The 17,384-nt window shown below is 37.8% G+C and overlaps 2 protein-coding genes across 2 annotated transcripts in view; both read right to left on the reverse strand.

Annotated features, from left to right (window-relative positions):
• Positions 1-3,339, reverse strand: part of helz (helicase with zinc finger) — a 66,066-nt gene extending 62,727 nt beyond the window's left edge. The window contains exon 1 of the mRNA XM_032535699.1: positions 3,251-3,339. The gene's annotated coding sequence lies outside the window, so the exon portion shown is untranslated. The remainder of the gene's footprint in view (positions 1-3,250) is intronic.
• Positions 3,340-5,480: 2,141 nt separating this feature from the next.
• Positions 5,481-12,088, reverse strand: psmd12 (proteasome 26S subunit, non-ATPase 12). Its single transcript, XM_032540959.1, has 11 exons — positions 11,823-12,088; positions 11,375-11,434; positions 10,254-10,382; positions 9,814-9,921; positions 8,957-9,061; positions 8,561-8,710; positions 8,260-8,394; positions 7,599-7,711; positions 6,951-7,125; positions 6,222-6,299; positions 5,481-6,073 (listed from the first exon to the last, which is right to left on the reverse strand). The coding sequence occupies exons 1-11, from the start codon at positions 11,943-11,945 to the stop codon at positions 5,864-5,866; spliced, it is 1,386 nt and encodes a 461-aa protein (XP_032396850.1). The 5' UTR covers positions 11,946-12,088; the 3' UTR covers positions 5,481-5,863.
• Positions 12,089-17,384: the final 5,296 nt, after the last annotated feature.

The following is a 17,384-nucleotide window of genomic DNA, read 5'->3' on the forward strand; positions in this document are numbered from 1 at the left end:
ATGTTTGAGTTAGAAAAGCAGAAATTAGAAATTATTTAGACTAAAATTAAATGAATGTATGTTGATGGATAATCACAGACTGGAATATGTCAACTTTTACTGAATACTATTTCAAAACCACTTCAATTTCTTTTTCAAATACTATAAAATTTAATAAGACATCCCAAAATGAATGAAAGATGAGATTTGTACTTGCCAAAAAGCGTTGTGTGGAATCAATCATGTTATTTTGGGGAATTACAATCGGGTAGTTAAAAAGAGCATTGATATAAGAAAACGGGTCAATTTGACCAGAGGACAACATGAGGGTTAAGGTTTTAAATGCCCAGACTCATCTGACCTTGCCCCAACAATCAGCACCATGGGTTCTTCTAAGCAGTTGTCTAGAAAACTGAAACTGAAAATAGATGTTGCTCACAAAGCAGGAGAAGGTTGTAAGAAGATAGCAAAGCGATTTCAGATGCCAATATCCTCTGTTTGGAATGTAATTAAGAAATGACAGTCATCAGGAACAGTGGAAGTTTAAGCAAGATCTAGAAGACCAAGGAAAATATCAGACAGAAGAGCTCGCAGGATTGTGAGAGAAGCACGATCTGCACGATCCATCCAGAAAGACCTGGCAGACACTGGAGTTGTGGTACACCATTCCACTATAAAGAGATTCTTGTACAAATATGGTCTTCATTGAACAGTCATTAGAATAAAACCTTTTCTACGTCCTCACCACAAAAATCGACGTTTGAAGTTTGCAAATGAACATACAGATGCATTGTGGAAACACGTTCTGTGGACCAATGAGGTTAAAATAGAACTTTTTGGCCAGAATGAGCAAAGGTAAAGGTAAAGGGGGGGGATCAATCATGCTTTGGGGTTGTGTTGCAGCCAGTGGCACAGGGAAAATTTCACGAGTAGAAGGAAAAATGGATACAATAAAACTTCCGCAAATTTTGGATGCTAACTTGATGCCATCTGTGAAAAAGCTGAAGTTAAAGAGACTATGGCTTCTACAAATGGATAATGATCCTAAACAACTCAAAATCCACGGTGGATTACATCAAGAGGCGTAAACTGAAGGTTTTGCCATGGCCTTCACAATCTCCTGAACTCAACATAATTGAAAATCTATGGATAGACCTTAAAAGAGCAGTATGTGACAGACAGCCCGGAAATCTCAAAGAACTGGAAGACTTTTGTAAGGAAGAATGGGCAAAGATAACTCAAATAAGGATTGAAAGACTTTCGGCTACAAGAAGTGTTTATAAGCTGTGATACTTGCCAAAGGGGGCAGTACAAGGTATTAACTCTGAAGGGTGCCCAAACTTTTGCTGACGCCATTTTTTTGATTTCTGTTATTTTGAAAGCGTAAATGATGGAAATAAACTCTAACTTTTTGTGACATATTACACTAATGTCTAATCTGTCATTTGATGCCTTTGAGATTTTTCCATCTTTTCTTGGCTTCTTTATGCACATTAATACAAATTTTTACCTGGGGTGCCCAAACTTTCAAGTCACACCATATGCTTGTATACTATATGCACATTAGGGCTGCACAATACGAGGAAAATATGCAATAATGTTGAATATCGTGATAACAATATTAATTGTGACAAATAAATAGATATTAAACTGTAATTAATCAGCTCTGCATTTCTGCTGCTTTCAGTGTCCTAAAATACAAATTGTTTGTTGAATTTAAAACAAATAAAAAGGAAAGCATTTCTAACATTTTATTGAACAAATTGAACATTGAATTGAATATGAAACGCACCACTATAAAAAGAATGATTACTGATATTTTATATACTATGTATATAGTATACAACATTACACAATTATAATAATAATAATAATAATTATTATTATTAGTAGTAGTAGTAGTAGTAGTAGTAGTAGTAGTAGCAACGACGCTTTAAGCATAAAAACAGTTTTTTGGGATACAAAAACTTCTAAATTTAAAAATGATATTCAAAACTTGAAAGAATTTCTAAATGGAAGTATGGGTAAAAAAAGTATTCCTTTTTCCAATACTGTAGATAAGGAAATGTATATGAAATGATAACCATCAATTTGAAATCGGTATATCGCTGCAACACTGTTACATAACACGTAACTTCACTGGAGCATCTTAAAAAAGAAACACTGGTCCAGCCCCTGTTTCTACAGATTGCAATGGATTAAAACATTGAGGGACAACATATAAGCAGAGTCAGAATCTAGCAAATGTACAGTATGAGGCATGGAAAATGAGGGTGGAAAGTTGCTTGGGTTAGCCGACCAGGTCTGTTGCTGCTGGGAAAGGGGGACGCAGGACGTTCTCCAATTATGAGAGTTTGTTTAAAAAAACCTACGCCACGTTTTACACTTTTATTTGTAACAGTAATAAAAGCTGTTATCTAATGTTAGTGCTTGATCAACTATTTGCATCAACAAATAGTTTGGCGGGATACAGTGGGTGGACACCTGCCTTGTTTTTAGTGTCCAGCCGTGGGATCGTACCAAAGGCTACGGTTTCGACTGCAGTAACGTTACAGTGGAGAATAAAAGCTAATTTTATAGCTGAGAATAGTAGTAAAATAACATGAATTGCTTTCATCCTGACATAACGTCACTTGGCTTGACAGTTACGTTATCGTTAGCTGCAATGTGTAGAAAACACGGCTATAAAACGTGCACATTTTTAATCAAAATAAATTATTAGACATCAAGAGCGCAGACACTAATACACACACACGTTGGAAATGACTTGTTTCGTCTTTTAGCAGGTATAGTTTTAGCTAGCTGTTTGTCTAGTGAACTTGTCATGACTGTTGCAAGTCAGAGCGATGACGGCAGCGTTACAAAGCCCTGAAAAATGTCCCCGCAATGTTGGTTAACTTGCCGTTTTCGTTTGCACAGGATAAACAGTGTTACTACTAACCAGAGTATGCGTAGCTAACAGCTAGCTTGCTAGCCAAAACACGGCCTTTCTTGGCACCAAACTGGCAAGCTCACAACAAGAATAGCTGGCTGGTTTGTTAATATTAGCAAGCTAGCTAGCTAGCTAGGTTCGCCGAAACAAAACGGGTTGGGGCCTGTAATTTTGCTACGGTGTTAAGGCGCATATAATTGATATGACATCGTGTTGTTATCCTTGCATGAACTCAAAGCATTCGTCATTATCATAATGATTTGTGAAGGGTATTCGTGCCAGTGGTTTTGCGATGAAAAGGACAACTGAAAAGGCTGAAAATGGGAAGTCAACACTTACCTAGCTTTACTTTCTACGCCATCTTGGATCCACTTGTCAGACCATCGCAAAGCATAGTGGGAATGCACTGATCTGAAGGTTGAGAGGACTGTGTGGGACTGTGTATGTGACTGCATGTGTTTGTGTGTGGCCCTCAAGGCAGGGATCTTCCTTGTCCAAAAAGCATTTGTCTTAAAATTATTTTGATTTTATTCATTTCAAACATACTAAGGGTTACCATTTACTGTTATATCTAATACAATTACTCTTAAATTTATGAACAAATATAAGTTTGAATGTGACATTTTAGAATTGCCCAGAGGCCTAACAACTGGGACAACAAAATTAAAAAAAAAAACTTAATAACTTAACTTGTATATTTGTATGGAAGACATTAAAAACACAGATGTGACATTTTTGCTGGGAACACACAATTGCCCCTTTACTACTTTGGCTTATGTTGGCATGATAAAAAAAAAAAAAAGGAAATATCTTTCGATTTTGATTCAAAACATGCTGAACAACCAAAGGGAATGATGTTGCTGACTGTCTATGTTTTTGTTATCCGGGGCTATGTATTATCAGGCTTATCAAACTGTATATGGGATGCCATCGGTAGTATGAGTTTGTATTTTAGCTGGAGAGGTTCTGGTAGAGCCACTCAAATGTCGAGACTAACATTGTCCTAAATACTACACGCAATTTAAAAATACCAACATATTCTAATAACTCAATAGTAAGAAATATATATATATATACGTGTGTTTGTCAGAGCATGCTCACTCAAACAAAATAGTTAATTTTATTGCCATTTCCTGCCGTGTTGATCCATTGCATCCTCTTCCGTATAATAGTCTATTGAATGGCATTGAAGTGTATTTCTTTTCCTGGAGCATCCTGCAGACGCTGCCTCTGCTGGAGGTGAAATTGTACAGGTGAGATGGTATCAGTAAAGTGTGAGATGTATTGATGTCATATAGAGTGACCTCGCCTCTAATGGCGAGTTATAAACACGACAAGGATCTGTAAAGTACCTTAGTTATCCAGTCTAGATAACATAAGATAACGCTATCAATGTGTAGGCTTCTATTTACTGATTAAAATAGAATTTCAGGTGGTGCATGACCACTATTGGAGCTGCTAGTAATTCTGGCAGCAAAGTGGGAAGGGGGTGGGTTCGTTAGGCATGAGCTTTTGCCATAACCTGTAAAGAGGGTTATGCATTATGTAGGGCTGTACACTGTAAATGTGCAGGTGGCTGCCAAATTAAAGAAAACACAAACACCTACAGTAAGTTGTTAGGCCACCACAAGCTGTCAGAATAGCTTTAATGATCCTTGATATCCATTTTCCAAATGGAAGCATTTGCATGTAGGAAGTTTTCTTTAGTTTGTCCACCTATCTGTAAGTAGTAGTCAAACTGTCCTACAGAGTGCACTCTAGAATTCCTCTATCCTGTACACTGTAACAAAGTAAGTTACAATGGGCGACCCTAATTCACTGGCATATGAGGGATAACCTTTGTTTACATTTTGACCAGACATTTTGATAGCAGAGCATTTCTAAGGTGGATAGAGGAAAATGAAAGCATTAGGGGCAGACTCAGTCAATGTGAGTTTAAGGCCCTGCGGTTCTGAGTTGTAATTCTGGAACTGTTGTCCAGTCTTCAATTTAACCCCAAAAAATTAATGTATTTTAGTTTGAAAATCACTACACTAACCAGACAAGTAATATTGGTTTGAGATTAGTAACAGCATTTGAGTAGAAGTCTGATTGTCAATACTAATATTAAATCCTTGCAAACATCTTGCAGGAACTTGACAAATCTTGACTTATGTCAGGTGTCTTGATTTTAGATGAACAAAACTAAGGAAGTTTTTTTCTTCCTTCTCCAGTTCTTGTTACATGAATTAACAGCAATCTGATGTTTTTTTCCGCTTGTATTTTCTAAAACTTTATATACAATACACATGGATGTGTTGCAATTATGTTTATAAGAACCTTAAAGTATAGTTTAAATATTTTGAAGAGGGGTAGTATGAGGTCCTTATCCATAGTCAGTGTATTGCCTTTGGTAGAGGATTGTCAGCACGCCATCAGTTTGGAGATGCAGACGTGAGGACATGCACGGAATGTATGTAGGCTGTACACGGAGACCACTTCAAAAAACCCAAACTATCCCTTTAACATGTGTCAAATTAGAATGTATGTCATTTAGGTTATATACTGTATAAAACCTACAAAAAAAATGTTAACCAAATGAAAGGGGTTTATTGTCTACATTGCTAAAGATACATTTAAAATACTTTTTAGCCATTTTTTTTATACAGCAACAACTTAAACAACAGTGTATAATCCATTACATGGAAATGAGAAGCATATTTAGAGATCCAGTCACTGACAAAGGGGTGCAAAGTAGGGAGGTGCTCATGGGTTTATTGTCAAGGTTTTTCTAGATAATAAAAAATGAACAGTTGCTGTGCATGTGCTGCAGATTTAACTCCAATTATATGACATTGTAATTACGCTGCATTCACAGTCCGCCAATATACTGTATATTCAAAAACATTCCCACAGAAGGAAAAACAAAACAAATATGAACCAAAACATGGAATAATGCACTATGCTCTATTTTCACTGCAGGTTGTGTATCATCTCCTCCTTGGCAATGAGATGCGTGGTCTTGTTGACCAGAGACATGAGAGAGTTGAGTTTGTGCGACCAGTCGTTGAGCAGGTCGTTGGGGTCTTTAGGCCTCTGAAAGTTGATGATGCCAGCCAGCCGGTCGACCTTGGCATAGATGGTCTTGTTCACAACTAGGCTGGAGAGGAACTCCTCTGATTCCTGACAAATTTGAGCAGACAGATATCATGTTAGTCTTTCAGGAGACCAAATCCTAAGGATTCATTTCCTTACCCAATTCTAAAAGCAACTACTGACTGCTGTCATACTGGCTTCATTAATTAAACTAATTAGTAAGGCTGTTACTTACATCAATGGAGAGGTCAAGGAGTCCAGCCATCCTCTTCATTGTGATTCTGGTGTAATATTTGGCCATTATTCTAATGTTCTAGGGGGAAAAGGATAATTTCATTAAAAAAAAAAGACTAGATACAGTATATATATATATAGCAGAATACTATATAAATAGTGTTTAAGGTTTATATAGAGAGACTTCTCTGGTCACACTAACAATAATGGATGAAAACAAATATGCATGAGTGAAATCTAACAGTCTGCCAGTTTAGCTACTGAATCTGCTTCTATATTCCAACCATATTTTTTTTCCTGTTTTACTTGCAGGGCCTTTTTACTGCTCTCTAGTAATTTTACCCCATCTACTCCAATTTGATTCATAACCACTTATATGGATAGGAATCAATCTTTTGGGTTTTAAAATAGCATGTTGAATAGCATTTTTGAAACCTCTTATTCAATGTCTGCTCAAGGAAGGGTTCAATCAGACAGCTCTACTTTGATTGTCAATGTAAATGTAGTTTCAAGATTTCCATGCAATATTTACAGCCTAACTTTCCATGAATGGTCATCACTCTAATTCTAACTGTGCCAGCCCTGTTTGGGACAGCAAGGCAGTTAAGATGCTCTTAGAAAACATATTTAATTAGGTGTCCCCCTGCTGTCAAGCATAAAAAGAATTCTCAATAAATAGTTAGGTATCAGCTCCAAATGAAAAGAACCTACACTTGACTGTGGGACTTACGTGCTCCACCACTCTGTTCTTCAGGTCCTTCCACCTTTTCTCCCCCTCTTCTGAATAAAAGAAGACCTCTGTGGCAGGGCTATCAGGTGAGCCCTCTCTCAGCTCTTTTCCATAATCCTCCACCAAGGAAGACCAGCGCATCAGCTCCATAGTCGTGAATTGTTTCAAAAGGTCCCTAGAAATGGGGGAGGAATTTAGTGAAAATCCTCTCTGTCCACACCTGGCTATAGTGTTTGCATGCGATGTCCCTATACATGAAAGTGGCTATGATCATTGGCCCAAAGTAGGAAACACATAACAGACTCTTTTCACACAAAAGTTAGGCAAATGTCTCACTTTATATGTGCTGCATACGTGTGTCGGGAAATTCGGTTGCTGGACACATTTCAACATCTACAAACACAGACTAATGTTGTACAGTTGGTTGTTGATTCAGATGGCCTTTACTTTTTAAAGATTTGTTTGTTTTTCCCCTGTTAACACACCTCTGCCCATTCATAGTAGCAAAATGCTCTCATGTAATCGTGTGTATAAAGACTGTAATTACATATACTTTATTGAGCAACTTGGACCCACATCATATCAGGTCTGACGACCATTCAATGTATTGTGAAGCCAACACAAAAAAGAGAACAAAGTATGTCTTACTTGTATTTAGGGATTTCTTCCAGTTTCTTGTCCTCACTGATTCTGTGCACGAGGTCTGACTGCTCATTATCGTAAGGGGAAAGAATCACGTACAGCACCACACTCTTCAGGGCCTGAAATACAAATGCATTCATGGCTTTTATAGCAACACGCAAAGTAATGTTTTAAATTATAAATATAGTGTTGTCTTTTTTAGGATCAGATCCCTTGGTGGGGATCAAAACTATGCTGCAATTGTCATTGTTCATAGAAAAAAAGCTCATCAAAAGGATGATTTATTCTGATTTTTGTGCTTAGAGGAATGTTCTTATGAAAAATCCCATCATGCGCATTGTTTGTGGAAAAATCTAGATTTCAGTACTAAAGGGCGAACCGCTCCTTATTAAAGAACAGAGTTTATGCTTATTAATTCAGGGTTGGTACAGTCATTTCTTGAACAGTATTTCTAAACATATTGTGACTTCTTTAACCATGGTACTGTGCTCCAGCACTAAGGCAGGAAAACAGAGAGGAAAGTAGTACAGCACAGCTCATTTGTTGCTGCATTACATTTTATCATAACCATTCCTCAAAAAAAGGAATTTTAGCATTGTGAATTCCAGACAATAGTAAAAAAAAGCACACTTTCTCATTGACAACAGGACAAAAAAAGGCCATGTACCTGTTGCCACTTGCTGTTGTCCTCCAAGATGCAGGGGGTGTCATAGATAGCCCTGTAGTGTTTGCAGATGGACAGGTAAGAGCCCTCGTGCTGGTCTACCTGAATCATCAGGTTGTAGTACTTCAGCTTGGACTCCTGAGTTGTCATCAGTCAAAGAGGAAAAATAAGTGTTACATCGACCAACTCAGTTTAAATCCACCACGGATGACACAAAAGGCCAGTCACCAAATGCTTTTCATCATCAGTCGACAACATATTGCAGTATTTTGTTAACGCTCAATTCCTGGCCTCTGGCTCTTACCTCGTTGCCCTCCTCTTGGAAGAATTTGGTGTTTATCTTCTTGCTGATGATCTGGGTGCGAATGTAATCTTTAACAGCAATGCAAAGCCTCATCTGTTCCAAGATAAACTCCACCTTTTCCTTTTTCTCCATGGAGCCATAGGTCTCCACCTGAGCCAAAGAAAATATACATTTGTTTTAATCAATTTCTAAAACAACAAGCCATTAAACTCCCTATTCACTTAGTCTGTATTGCACAAACTAAGTGAATGGCCCGCTATAGCAATGTGGTGACAAAAATACCAAAACAACCAAATTCTTTTAAACCCAAAACATAAATATGTGAACATTTGTCCCCACAACTACAGATTTTTCTTCATCGTAAAAGCAAGAAAATTAAGGCCATCAGTCCCCTACCTGTAACTCCTGAAGAATGGAAGCTGCCTCTTTGATCTCTCCACTCTGCTCCTTGATATTGGCCAAGGTCTTCGTCAGCCTTGCACGCTCAATCTCTACATATATCTGTGAGGTGGACAGGATTAGTAAAGAGAAGATTATGTCTTAACTTGAATGGTCATTGAATGGACATTCAGTATTGCATTATGCCCGTTTTAATGCTTGTACTATAACAGCTCCTGTTGGAAATTCTGGGTTTTCCCTTCCATTACAAGGCACAGCACCCATGCAGTTTTCTGCACATAAGTCAAAAGAATGTAAAATCAACGTGAGCATCAAAACTAACTACATGACTTTTCTCCGATCTAATGATTGTAATTGGTCCCTAGTGGAACTCTTTAGACAGTTTAGTTTTTAAGCTTTTAAGTGTTATTTATTTATTTATCATATGCTTTAGGTGTTCTAATATCATAGACACAGATATGGTAATAACAATAGTCCATAGTGATTTCTAATTCCGAGGCCCCTAAATTAAGAATTCCAATATATGTTATTTTCATGGCCTAGGAAAGTTCAATCAAAATCTGTAAACATGAGCTACTCTCTCTCTCTCAAAGCCAGAAACCAGTTCAATTCATTGTTTCGGGAGTAATTCCTGACTTTATACTTAATGACATCACAAATTTGAGTTCTGGCACTGGTTTTTGGATTTGGGAGAAAGTTGTTTTGGACTGTCCAAGGGAAGAACCATAGTAGGTATACGTTTTGAAAACGGACAGTAATCCTTAATTTAACAACTGCTTAAATCTTCACAACTTTCATTTTGTCTCTAGTACAGTATATAGCTCAGTTTTAACACACATAATCACATTCCAGACCTTGCCAGCAGTCACGGTGCGAAGTGTGTCAATGAGTCTCAGCTTGATGGCCTGGTCAGTCACAGAATCCACATACTTGTAACATTCTTGCACCATCTTGGCAACAGCCTGATAAGACAAAGCAGAACAAAAATAGATGTAGTCCTAATTAGAGCTTGTCATTCAGGGGAGATCATTTCAAAATAGGAATCCAAGGCTTCAAACTATACGACGGTGTGAATATTGCAGAGTGTACAAGGTGTGCTCGATATCTTGACAACAAACAGTGTTCGTATTTGGGTAATGTGATTAGTCAGTAGTGCGGCTTGCAAGATTACTTTTGGGGGCACAAAGAATTTTTTTTTTTTATGTTTAAAAGTTTTTAGGTTTTACTGTAACACTTTGTTTGCACACAAGCAGTAGAAAAGAAAAGAACCATCAGGGAAAGCGAAGTATCTGACCTGTTTCAGCTGACTCCTTCTTTTGGTGAGTAACATGATGTTTTCATTCAGGGCATCCCAGTCCTTGGCTTCATAACACATCTGGACCACAGCCACAAGGATTCTGGAGGTAGACACCATGTCTGATGCCTGAGCAGGGGTTGAAGGCAGATAGGTAAAAAAGGACTAATGTGTACACAAAATAACACACAAATAAATTACTTATTTTATGAACACAACTACCCTTACATTTTTTTATGCTGAGAACCCAGCCAAGTTTATTTATCAAGAGAAATCCAACTACCAGGCCACGTGTCAAACTCGGGCCGCATTTCAATTTTAGGTCCACAATAAAAATTGGGCCCGTCTAGTTGTGTGCCAAACCAAAAAGACTGGTAACTATTTTTCAAACTACATTTATGCGACACTGAAAGCAGAATTTGGCAGATTTGCCGACTTTGAAAAAAAAAATCCCAATTCAACTCAGAATATGCAAACTCAGTGAGTTTGCATATTCAGGCATGTGAAACAAGATGCTGAGTGGGCTGTGTGGTAGCCTGCTGTTAAACAAGAACTTTATTGCTGACTTTATAGAGCTTTACGTGGGCCAAATTGTAAGAGATAAGGTTATGTGAGACATGCAATAATAGAGTCAAAAACATTTTAATTTTTAAAATAAAAACATGTCAATGAAATATACTTGATATATATTCTCATTTTTCAGTGTGTAGTGAAATTGCGTTTGTGCTAGGCTATATGTTTCTACTCAACGCCATGCATCAGGGTTCCTAAAAACTTGTTTTTCAGGACATTGGTTACTTTGGTAAATTTTTAATGGCAGGAAAGATGCACTCCAGAATTCAATGTCTTCCAGAATGCTGAGAACCCTTCCTAGCCAACTGTCATTGCTATGGGTGATTGAGAGCCATCATATTTCTGAGTTAAAACAATGTACACTGCTTAGATCCGTCCCAGCAGAGACAAAGATTTTCTCTGAATTGGAGCTTTTTGATAAAAATATATAACAATGGCGAACATTTTGCAAGTTATTATGTTTTGTAGGGGGCTGAGTCATATAATGAATCGTCAATGTATTTATGACGAAGTTAAACCAATAAGGTTAGCTAGTGTACAAAACCAACCGTTCTGGTTTGCTTCTCCAATGACAACAAGCTCTCAATGGCCTCCTGCAGCTTGCCCTCCTGCAACAGAAAAACACACAAGCTTAGCGTTAGTGACACTAAATTACTTACGAAAAATGTTAATATGTTTTTGGACTTACACAAAATTAAAATGCCCTTTGCCTGCCTAGCAAGTTAGCTTAAAAGGTTGCCAATGCCTAGACCGCTAAGACTAACGTTAGCATACTAGCGAGCATTATAGCAAATACGTAACGTAAGTATATGCAAGAGTAAACGGGTAACTAAAATATGTGAACGTTTAAAAATCCATTATTTGTGAGTAATTTACGCTTAATATATTAGTGATATGAGTTTACGATTGGTGAAAAAAAGCGATGTTAGCTTGGATGCTAACGCAACGATACTGATGCACCATGACTCAGCCGGCTGTGGCCTCTTCCAGACTTACTTTAGCCATTTTCTCGCATTCCGGGAGTCGCTGGTCCACAGTTGAACTGTAGTCAACCTCCATTTTCACAATCTTCCCATCGGATCTTTCAGGCCGTTCCTCATTCATCTTCGGGATATTCATGTTTAAAATGTATGTGGTGCCTTTTCTCTTACGACCAAACCAAAGCCTAGCAGCACTTATTTTGCTTGTCAAGGAACGGAACGAGTAGGCCAATCAGAGGAGAGAGACAAACAGCTGTCCGAGGAGCCTGAAGGACCCACTGAGGACCCCCCACAGAATATTTTAGGCAGGCGTTATAAAGAGTGTAATGCCATTTTATTCAATATTCCTTAAATAAATAAATGAATTAGTAAATACAGCATGCCTATGAAATACATCCTGAAATAAATTAACGAGGCATGAATGTATAGGTTTTTATTTTAAATAAGACAATTTTTTAAACGACTACTTTTATTTATTTACTTTCATTGCTTATAGTTTATTCAAATGAAAGGGGGGCATGGTTAGGTTATCTTACAGATTCAGACTGAAGCAACTAGCTAGTGGGGGGGGGGGGGGGGGGGGGGTATAATCTAGTTTTATTTAGCAAAATGACATTGTGTTGTTCTATGTTATCCAATATTTTAATTTCTAAGCAGATAATAGCAATAATTTAGACAGAAAACCAAAAAATGTGGATTTTCATACCAAAATACCTTACCTTGTGCATCTTGTGTAAACAGTAGTCCACTGCTTTAAGCCTTGATATGAGTAATACGAGTCGTGTTGGCAACGTTGATGATGAAATTGAAGGAGGAGGATGATGACAATATCTGTCCTGCACCTCTAAATCAAATGTTCTAAATGAAAGAAGAACTTTGTAAATGGACATGATCATATGAATGGACACCAAGTGCAGTGACCCCAGTCCACCAGTAGGAGTCCCTTTAATGTCTGGATTGTAAATTCCTGTCCTCTTGCAATTCACGTCTCTGAAAGGCTCCAATGCCCCCATAAATAAGGCTAACGTGGGCCAGTAATTTCCCTGTGAGTGGCAGCGGAAGCCCTTAAAACCTGAGCTAAAATCTATTTGATCCCAGCACAGGCTCAGCATAGACCTTGGAGGCCTAATAAACAGAACATGACTCGGCTCCACTGAGAGGAAGGTCCAAGATGGAACAAGAAATCTGATTGCAGAGGCATACACATATCCTCAGTGCTTTGAGCACACTTTTGTTACTGAAATTTGGCTATTTCAGACCTTACAGATTTGTTTGGTATTAATGACGCAATACAGCAGCTCAGAATACATAAAAATATATAATCTCCTTTCTAATCAAACGCGTACCTCCATGAAGTTATGATCACAGAAAAAAACAAAAATGTCGAAAAGAAGAAAAAAAAGTGGTGAAGATGAAAAATAAATGGGCAGCCTGAGAAGTTAAGGTTAAAAAGAAAGAAAAAAATAGTAAGAGCAAGATGCCAGAAAATGAACCAACCTTTTCCGTTTTGGAAATGCCAAGGTTAATACCACTGTCAGTGAGAGCACTGATGAGGCAGGACCAGGACCAGGACCAGGACCAGGACCAGGACCCAGCAAAGACATGTCAGGTGCACTATTGGCATGCTTGGCAATAATGTGTGTGCATTAAGTCAAAGCGGGTCTAGGAGGGACTAGTAAGGAATTTATTACCATAAGAATGACTTTCTAAAGTCATTGATATAGGCCAATCAGTTAATGTATTGTCTTTGTATGTAAATACAGCCTATGCAACGTATTGAAGTTAATATATTATTAATATTATGATTATTAAAGTTTGTTATTGTTACTATTGTTATCAGTCATGCCCATAGTGGAGGAGATGCTGCAACACAGGGTGACTACAGTCATGGTGATGATGAGGAGGAAGGAAAGGATGAAACGGAGGAGGAGGGGGAGGAGGAAGACAGGCAGGAGACGTATGCATCGGCTGGATTGGCAATCGTCATGAATAGAAATAAAAACATATGTTTGAAATTGTATGAAACAGAAATAAAGAGAAGATCCACCCCTGTACTTAATGTAATGGTCTGCTAAAGTAGAAATCTTTACTTTTATCTTTGGTTAGTTTTTTTCAAGATATTGGTAATTGTACAAGTTGATGTCACTTATACAACTTCATTTTCATGCAGATGTAGCTCTGCAGTCAGCAAACTGAGGCGGCATGTGTGTAAAACATCCTGAGTTGGCAACACCAGAATCTCTTTATACCACAAAGGCTGTATTTGTTTGTATTGTTTTACATCTCTATGATGTAATAATATTGTTAAAATGACTTCCAAACATTTTCTATGTGTACTCTTCATGTGCTCTCATAGAAGACTGCGCCATCCCAAAGATCCGGCCCAGTTTTTGTCCCAGTGCATCCCTGTAATCAACACAGACCTTATTGAAGCAGTTAGGTCATTATTAGGTCATGGCTTGCTGGTTCAGAGATGCCGGTCACATGAAAGCCCATCACTGTCCCATGGCCTAAAGCTTCAGGGTTCTATGTTATAAACACAAACTGTCAGATATGAAATACTGACCTGGAATTTTCTTTAAAAACTGTTCCTTGTGTTATGCGTCAGATAAAAGTGAAGAAAAAAAACTTTGATTACACACCCAGCGATCATCATGTCTTGAGATATCTTAAGACGTGTCTTACATAAGACATCCCTTATCAAGATGAAATCTTGAGGAATGTCTCATTTATTTAAAACACGTCTATACAATTTTTCACAGTAAGATGTCTTACTGATGATTTCCAAAGACCTGGCAGCTGTTTGGGTTTTTCAGTTTTTGTCCCTTACTTGAAGTTGTGTGCTTTCATTTTTTTTCCGTTTGTGAGCTCTGATAAATTTAGCTCTTTAGTAACATTTTTTCTTGCAGCCTCCTGAGATCTACATCACTGATGTGGCACTTGCTATATTACTGTGGAAATACCGTAGGTGCCACTACATGTACATTTTTTCATTGCGACTCATTTAATTCATAATGCCCATTTAATGTCATGCTACACAATATTAGACCATTTACAAGAACACAAATTAGAAAAACTTAATATAAGACTAATGTGCAGTTAATGGGACCAATCAACCAGGGCTTTAAAACAGTTTGCCTAAAGAAATACATGAAGTCAATTTTCCTTCATAAACCATACACTTATAAGGCAGATTATGAATGTAAGCAAACTTGTCTTGTGGTTCACCACTAAAATTACAAACACAAACTAGTCAAATCTGTAGGGATTCATTTCTATTATATTAGTCATTGAATTACTCTGTAAATTATTTGGACATAAAGAGGCGGTAATATATCACAGAGTCTCAGTGAAATGTGTTGACCCTACTTAAGTATTTCTGATTCTGATTCTGATTTACGGAGATGCTCAGACATTAAGTGGGCTTGCATTCAAATGCTGTTTCAAGGTTTGCCAACTTGCCCGAATATATTTCTGGGGAAACACTGAATTGCAAAATACTGTTTGTCAGCATCTTCAATGCAGAATTATAACCGCGAATTTGAAAGTGTAGACCCAAATAACTCACAGGTGTCAGTAAAGCCAGCATTACAACTTCTCCCTTAATTAAGAGTGAAAAAGTTAAAAAAAAAACTGAGCAGTATATGTCAGTGTCACTGACCTGGGCCCTTCTTTATCAGGTGAAATCCAAAAACACACACTGTAGAAGAAGAACAGGTGGAGCATTGAGACTGACTTGGTAAGAAACATTTTATTTTGGTAAGAAACATTGCATTGTCCCAAAAGTTGGGGAGGACTACTATACCGCATCAGAAAGATCTAGCCTTTATGTGAACACCCTGATGGGCTACTGCTGCTTGTTCTTGGGGCTGCTGATGGCTGTCAGAAAGCCTTCCTCTTTACTTTCATAGGCAGCGCCCTGACCAGAACTGTAGATTACGTGTATTTGAGACGCGGAGAGAAAGAGGGGTGACACAGATGTAGGGGGAGTGTGCAGCAGTAAACTGCTGTATTTTTCAGAGCTGTGGTTGGGTCGGCCGATGTTTCCATCAAGTAACGTTACCGCGTCGAATGTCAGTGGGCCGAGCAGCGGAAGGAAAGGGGGGCTGCGGCTGCTGTTAACAGCTTATATTTTCCGATGCCTCTGCGAGCTGCTTTTACAAGTAGCAAGGACCGGATAAAGCAGAGTGCTTCGTTTCCATCCGACTCAAGGACTTGTTTTGTCCTTTTGACTTTGAAGACAACAACCTCAAAATATGAATTTATAAAGGAGAGTGGTTTCACAGAACCCCACTTTGAAAAGTAAATAATCACTTTATCAGCAAATTGGACATTTATTTGTAGCAATCTACAAAAGAGACCCGTTTGGTAGCTACCTGGCAGCTACCTGGCACAAAGCAATGTCACATCCGGTTAAACATTTCAAAATAATCGTCTTGGAATGACAGGATAGATGGAGATAAACTACAAAGAAAGATAGATAGATAGATAGATAGATAGATAGATAGATGGATGGATGGATGGATGGATGGATGGATGGATGGATGGATGGATGGATAGATAGATAGATGATTATATGATAATGATTATATTGTGCACCATATCTGTAAAAAAAATAGTATCAATGTAAAAACTACTGCAACAACTTATGAGACACAGCTGGAGTGAGCATTTGAATGGCATTCATTCATTCATTCACTCACTCACTCATTTTTTGCAAGCCTACTAAGCCCTCATACACTTTCACAATTTATTTGAATTAATCAATCAATTTATTAATTAATATTTATTTCTGATTTTATGACTAGAAAAATTTCACACAGTGCTGAGTCACTTGTCAAATTACTCAAATTTTTAATTTCAGAAAACATCTGATGCAATGCAATAAACTGTTAGTTTAATATGCCTCAGAAATGCTATTTAGAAATTGATGTGAAATTCATAGAGTTACTCAATTACTTTTGCATTGACTATAATTCACCATGTCATCTGCAAAAAAAACCAACAACTCCAAGAAGTGAGGTCTTTTGTGTGTTATTCAGTCTTAAAACCCTTTTTCCCAGGTGGGAAACTGTGGTACCTTGTTGCCTAGAAATTCAAAGGGAGTGCAGTTCTCTTGTTCTTGAATAATAGGCTACTTGTTTTAATTTGATTAAACACAATTTTATTAAGAAGCATTGCCTACATCAGCACAACATAAACCAAAAATGTTAAAGCTTCTAAAACGAGATTTCGACACACAGGGCTCCCTTACAAACTTGAATTACCAAAAACAATTGACATAGTAGGCCTATAGCTTTTCGGACTTTAACAGGCTACAAAAACAACAGACAACAGGGACATCTGACGTCGAACGCAAGAATATATGGCTGCAGCCTGGAGCGTCCCATGTTATCCGTCCCGTCTCATGCGGTCTCGTCTCATGCGGAGGCGTGTCCAACGGTTAATCCAGAGGGTCAAAAATGCAAAATCGCGAATGTTTTTTAAAAAATTCATTCACTCACGGCAATCATATAAATGAATAAGATATGTTTGTTTTTTTAACTAAACATGTCTATAAGATAATGATATATAAAAA

The sequence above is a fragment of the Etheostoma spectabile genome, chromosome 2 (assembly GCF_008692095.1).
Source record: "Etheostoma spectabile isolate EspeVRDwgs_2016 chromosome 2, UIUC_Espe_1.0, whole genome shotgun sequence".
In the NCBI taxonomy this organism is placed as follows: Eukaryota; Metazoa; Chordata; class Actinopteri; order Perciformes; family Percidae; genus Etheostoma; species Etheostoma spectabile.